Raw genomic sequence first — 6,645 nt, forward strand, 5'->3', positions numbered from 1 at the left:
TGACCCAGGCATAGTAGCGAATACCACTAGCTGCAGGCTTTCACGTCCCCTTGGCTTCCCTTTTCAATAACACTCTATAGATCTTTGATGATGAGCATGCACTTGTGGGTGATGGGGCATAAGTACTATATGAGAAAGTGTAGTTTTGTTGATATTTCCAAGTTAATAATGCGTTAGAGATACCCCTCACAAAACCCATTTCAAGCTTTGATTTATATGGGTGGAAAATGAAAAGGTAATATTGTCCAAAGACAAGAAAAGCTTTGATTTATATGGGTGGAAAATGAAAAGGTAATATTGTCCAAAGACAAGAAAAGCTAAAAAGAAAAATTGATCGAAGGTGCCGCGAAATTTGGTTGCCCATCCTTTACTTTGAAATAAATGACTAAATTTGAGGTAAAAATGCCTTGTAAAATTTTTACCTTTTAATAGAATTTTCCAACTTTTCTAAGAAAAAGAAGAAATAAATGGCTTAAGTGGTGACACAACTAAACTTTACCATGACTAGACACAAGTGGTGGGCCTATCCCCCGCCCATCAATGGAGTGTGTGAAAGAAAAAACACCGAACAACCAATTCCAATTGCCCTTAGAGTAAGTATTGGAGTTTAATACCGATATTTCCTCTTTGATGTAAAGGTACACTAATGGAGGTGGATTTTTTCATAGTCTTGGAAGACTTTGTTGGCCAAAACCCACTTGTGGAGGTGAGGACTTTGTGGAGACTCTGGAGTCAAGCTTTTGGTTTAGTCAATCCAACAGAATTGTAGGTGAAACTGTAGTTTTGTGGAGGCTTTTGTGAGGACTCGAGAGTCAAGCTTTTGGATCTTCTCACATATGCTATTAGATCTTTACTTATGGAGAGGCATAAGTACTATAGGTGGAAGTGTAGTTTTGTTGACATTTTTCAAGTTTTTAATGGGTTAGAGATGCTCCTCACACAACCCCTTTCAAGCTTCGATTTATATGGGTGGAAAACTTCAAAGGGGTCTCCTCTCCACTAAATTTTCATTGCTCATCCTTTACTTCAAAATAAATGGGTAAATTTGAGGTAAAATGCACCTTGTAATTTTATTACATTTTAATATAACTTTTCAATGCTAAGCTTCTCTCCAGCTTCTCTACTAGGGGATAGTGAGCAACAATGGCCTCATTTCATCTCCAAGCACCCCTCATTTTGTTTCTTGCTACTCTTCTAACTTTGCATCTCACTACGATTTGTTTGGCCCAGCAAAACGAATACCACTAGTTGCAAGCTTTAACCTCTCCTTGGTTTCCATTTTCATTAACAATTCTAGAGTCTCAACCCCCAACAATGGCTATTTTTTCCCATTCACATTCTCGCTCGTTTTCTAATGGCTGGAAAGGTTTTTTTGTTGGGGATATGCACCAATCGACGCATCGATCAGAGCATCTTTGATTTCTACCTTTGTGTTTCTCTAGGAAGGCCCACAAACTTTACTAGTTCGATGTTCTATACATTCCTATATAGTAAAAAAAAACATTTTGCTAGATAGTTCACTAGAAAAAATGAACGTATTTAGTAAAATTATGGATCTGGAAAAAGTGGAACACTTTCCAATTCTTCATTCTAGGAAAACACTTGCCATGTAGGAAATAAACTAGCAATAAATCACTATATAGTAAAAACTATGTACTAAAAAGTTTCTATATAATAAAAGTCATGAAAGTATTCACTGCATAGTAATTGATTTAGGTAACTTTTTCTAAATAGCAAGCTATATAGTAAAATATTGCTATATAATAATCAGTAATCAATAAATTATTGCATAGTAATGTATATAGTAAAATATTAGTATATATAGTACATTATTTCTATATAACAAATCAATGTGTAAAAAACCACTATACAATAATGATTATTAAGACAAATACAGTGAAAATCTGTGTATGTGTGTGTGTGTGTGTGTTGCGTTGTGTGCATGCACATGCATGTGTTTATGTTGGCATACATATAGATTTATTTATATATACGTATATACATACCTATAAATAAATTAATATATATGTATGTGTGTGTGTTTTCTCTTCCATACACGTGCACATAATATAATATTTTTTTTTGTGTGTGTGTGCTAGGGAAAACAAATGAGCAAATGAGAAACTCTTTAATATATGTGTGTGTGTGTTTATATATATAAGAAACTCATTCAATGATTGATGGTGACAACTAATTGTGAGCCCCAATGCATGTAGTCTTGTGAAAAGAACCGTTCCTTTTAAAAAGTTCAAAATATGAAACTCTCCTATACACACATACATATACATATACATATACATAGGTATATATATATATATATATATATATATATATATATATATATATATATATATATATATATATATACTCATTCAATGAGCAAATGACTTGATGGTGAAGACAACTAATTATGAGCCCCAATTCATTTAGGCATGTGTAAAAAATATGTATAAAAATTAAAAAAACATCCTTTCTCCTTTATGTGAAAGATCTCGGGAGACTCGGGAGTCAAGCTTTAGAGGACTTTGTGGAGACTCGGGAGTCAAGCTTTTGGTTCACTCAATCCAACATTTTTTTTCTTAGTGTTGGGGAGGACTTTGTGGGGACTGGGGAGTCGAGCTTTTCGTTAAGTCAATCCAAGCTTTTCGTTAAGTCAAGCTTTTCGTTAAGTCAATCCAACCGTTCAAAGAAAAAAAAATCATTGAAAAAAAAAATCATTTTTTGTAAAAAGTTTGGCGTTAGAAGTGGGCTTAGTACCCATGGGACCCCCCTTATCCCACAAAGCAGGCTTTAGAGGACTTTGTGGAGACTCGGGAGTCAAGCTTTAGAGGACTTTGTGGAGACTCGGGAGTCAAGCTTTTGGTTCACTCAATCCAACATTTTTGTTCTTAGTGTTGGGGAGGACTTTGTGGGGACTGGGGAGTCGAGCTTTTCGTTAAGTCAATCCAAGCTTTTCGTTAAGTCAAGCTTTTCGTTAAGTCAATCCAACCGTTCAAAGAAAAAAAAATCATTGAAAAAAAATCATTTTTTGTAAAAAGTTTGGCATTAGAAGTGGGCTTAGTACCCATGGGACCCCCTTATCCCACAAACCGTTCAAAGAAAAAAAAATCATTGATTTTGTGGTAGTGCTTGTATTATGGATCTTGGCGACAGCTAAATTTTCGCTCCTCGCTCATCCTTTACTTGGAAATAAATGGCTAAAGTCGCAGCTTTTCAAAGCTGAGCAGCAATGGCCTCATTTCATCCCCAAGCGCCCTTCCTTTCATTTCTTGCCACTCTTCTTCTTCTTCTTCTTCTGACTTTGCATCTCACCATAACTACTTGTTTGGCCCAGCGAATAGCACTAGCTACAGGCTTTCACCTGTCCGTGGCTTCCATTTTCCATAGTAGTGTAGGCTTCCCAACCGCCAGCAATGGCTATTCTTTTCCATTCCTGGCCTCGCAATCGTTTTTTAACGGCACCAATCAGAACGTCGATCACAACGTCTCTGATATCTACCTTTGTGTCTGTCTAGGGGCGCCTCCCACAGGCGGTACGGTCGAATATGCCTCTGTATCTATCAAGGGAAGAAACGACGCAGCAGTCACTGCGGTCTTCATTAGAGGGTACATGGTTATGGCGCCGGTGTGGAGAGCCAATCCAGGGCACTCTCTTGCGTCCGTCGAGGCATCACTCGCCGTAGGCAAGGCCAAGGCGCAGCTGGAGCTGCGAGATGCAGACGGCACCCTCGTGTGGAGCGTGGGCGCTGACAATATGGCCGCCATGGAGCTGCAGGATTCCGGCAATCTAGTAATCCTCGACTCCGCTAACCGCACCCTCTGGCAGAGCTTCCAACATCCCACCGACACCTTGGTGCTCTCGCAGAACTTGAGTTTGGGCATGAGTCTCACCAGCAACAATTCCCTCTACTCTTTAGCCATGGAAACACGGGGCCTTGTCTTCTCTCTCCTTATAGGTCTTGCAGGGGCAGCTAACTCCTCATTCTGGTTAATCCCTTCGCCCAACAACACTTCTGACAAGAGTATCCAGCAGCTTTCCGGCCACATTGCAAAATCTGCGCATGCAGTCCTTGATACTTTCGGCATTTTCTCATTGTTTCGAGATGAACAATCTCTCTTAGTGTACTGTGTTTTGCCTTCGTCGGCGGATCTGATGCGCCTGGAGGACGATGGCCGACTTCGCTTCTATGCTGTCCAAGCTTCGCTTTCAGAGCCCATCGGCACACTTGATAGCCTTACTACTTGCTCTTACAATCCATATACATCAGATCCAGTACCAATGGCGACTCCACAGACGACCTGGGGTGGCTGCGACGTCCCGATGGTGTGTGGAGCCTTGGGCATGTGCTCCCCCGACTCGGTCTCAACGCCGGATCTGGCTGACCGGTACTGTACATGCCCAGCTGGATTCACACTAATAGATGAGCATGATGCGTCCCAAGGCTGTAAAGCCTCCGTCCCCTTGACCCCAGATCAATGCGGCAGCGCGGACCTCCTCCAAATCAACAACACCGCCACTATCTTTCAGTTTTCTGGTGAGATCTTCAACAACACCGCCATCTCAGTGGAGCGCTGTAAGCACATGTGCTTGTCTGCTTGCAATTGCAGCGGTGTAATCTTCAACCACAACCATACCTTTTGCTTCCCTATTACAGATCATCGGCTGAGCCTTCTCAATGTCACTGGAAGGAGTGACAACCTGTCCTACACGGCTTTTTTGAAGGTTGCACATCTGATTTCTGACTCCCATTCACATCGTCTGAGCCGGACTGTAATTGTGCTCCTAGCTTCCGCCTCTGCCATTTCAGTTGCCTGTGTAGCAGCTCTGGCTTTGTATGGCTGCAGGAGATTCATTAGAAGAGGTGCGGGCATCAAGCTCAACAGCAGTAGCCTTGGTGGGGATGAGACGCTCAATTTGCCCAGTACATTACCCACTAGGTTTTCTTTCAAAGAATTGCACAAGGCAACGCACGGGTTCAACAAATTGTTGGGTGCAGGCGGGATGGGTTCAGTGTATGCTGGTGCTCTTCTCAATGGCAAGCAAATAGCAGTGAAGAAGCTCGACATCATCCTCCGAGGCGACATGTCCAAGGGATTTTTGACAGAGGTGGCCACCATGGGTAGAACCAGCCACTTCAACATTGTGCAGCTTCTGGGCTTCTGTTGGGAGACATCCCATCAGATGCTGGTCTACGAGTACATAGATAGGGGCTCTCTTGATCGCTGGCTCTTCGAGGCTGAGCAATTTCTCGATTGGGCCAGCCGCTTCAAAGTGGCGCTAGGCATAGCCAAGGGCCTGGCCTACCTACATGAAGGTTGCTCACAGACCATCCTGCACCTCGACATCAAACCCCAGAACATCCTCCTAGATGAGGACTTCGAGCCCAAGTTAGCCGATTTTGGCTTGGCCAAGCTCATGGCTAGGGATGCATCTCACGTGGTGACTGTCCTAAGGGGAACTCCTGGCTACATAGCTCCAGAGATGTTTTGGTGCGTGGCACCTGTTAGCAAGAAATGTGACATCTATAGCTTGGGCATGGTGTTGCTAGAGATGGTGGGCGGGCGGAAAAACATAGACTTGGCATTGCTGATGGCGGCAAATGTTGCTAGTAGTGAAGACCAACCTCAAGGGAGTATTCAACCAGTGGTGGAAGAAGACGAGGAACAATGGCATTTTGCGAGCTGGGCCGCCAAGAAGTGTGAGGAGGGGAGGAAGCTGGAGTTGGTGGACAAGCGGCTACAGGGGGCCTTCTGCGCTAAAGAAGCTGGCAGGGTGATAGACGTGGCATTGTGGTGCATCCAGGAGAAACCCAGCTTGAGGCCTTCAGCTGGAACAGTGATGCAATGGCTGGAGGGATCAAGCATCCCACTAGAGGACGCCCCCTTCTCCACCGTAGCCTACTCCCAGTCTCGTGTCAAATCCAGCATCTGCCAGTACCTACAGGGTTCCCACACGTCCTCGACAAGTCACAATAATTAACAAGCAGGTAGCCTCAGACTATCTAAATTTCACATCACATATTTTTGTATATATATGTATATTTTAAAACAATTATATATAATACTATCATATTTGTGTATATATATGTATATGTATGTGTGTGTGTGTGTTTGTTTGGAAACATTTATATATAATACTGTAACTGCTTTTATAGAAACATCATACTCCTGCCTTACAGATTTTTAAGGGCACCCTTAACGTCTGTGTCTCATCTTCTGCTCTCAAGGATGATTGGTCCCATCTCCACTGATACCCAGTTGCATGCCAGAGTGCAAGAGGGTAAAGATAGGAGCCCCTTTTGAAGATTCACCAACCAACTCATCTCCTTTAGCCCACACTTTGATATCAGGTCTTCCTCCATTAGGGCGCTCCACAATAACAAAAAAAGGTGTGTTTTTCTTGTTTGGTCTTCTTATACTAGCTGAGAGTTTTAGGTCAAGCTTTACAAATCACCCCTTTGGAGCACACTTGCTCTTGACTAAATCCTGTTGAATTGGAGGTCCTCCAGGGCCTAAGTCTCATAGTAAGTCTTTGAAAAAATGAAAACATGGTAAAGTATGAGCATTTCCATTGCCCAATTGTAATCCTTGTGAAATTTACATCACATATATTGTTTTACATCACATCTCCTAATGCATGTGCCT

General features: G+C 42.4%; 1 protein-coding gene across 1 annotated transcript; it reads left to right on the top strand.

The window, feature by feature from the left end:
* The first annotated feature begins 3,201 nt into the window (after positions 1 to 3,201).
* On the top strand, positions 3,202 to 6,639 carry LOC147614819 (G-type lectin S-receptor-like serine/threonine-protein kinase SD2-5). Its single transcript, XM_086780166.1, has one exon. The coding sequence runs from the start codon at positions 3,230 to 3,232 to the stop codon at positions 5,978 to 5,980; it is 2,751 nt and encodes a 916-aa protein (XP_086636292.1). The 5' UTR covers positions 3,202 to 3,229; the 3' UTR covers positions 5,981 to 6,639.
* The last annotated feature ends 6 nt before the right edge of the window (positions 6,640 to 6,645 follow it).

Source organism: Cibotium barometz, chromosome 41 (genome assembly GCF_041138505.1).
Source record: "Cibotium barometz isolate CiBa-2024 chromosome 41, ASM4113850v1, whole genome shotgun sequence".
In the NCBI taxonomy this organism is placed as follows: Eukaryota; Viridiplantae; Streptophyta; class Polypodiopsida; order Cyatheales; family Cibotiaceae; genus Cibotium; species Cibotium barometz.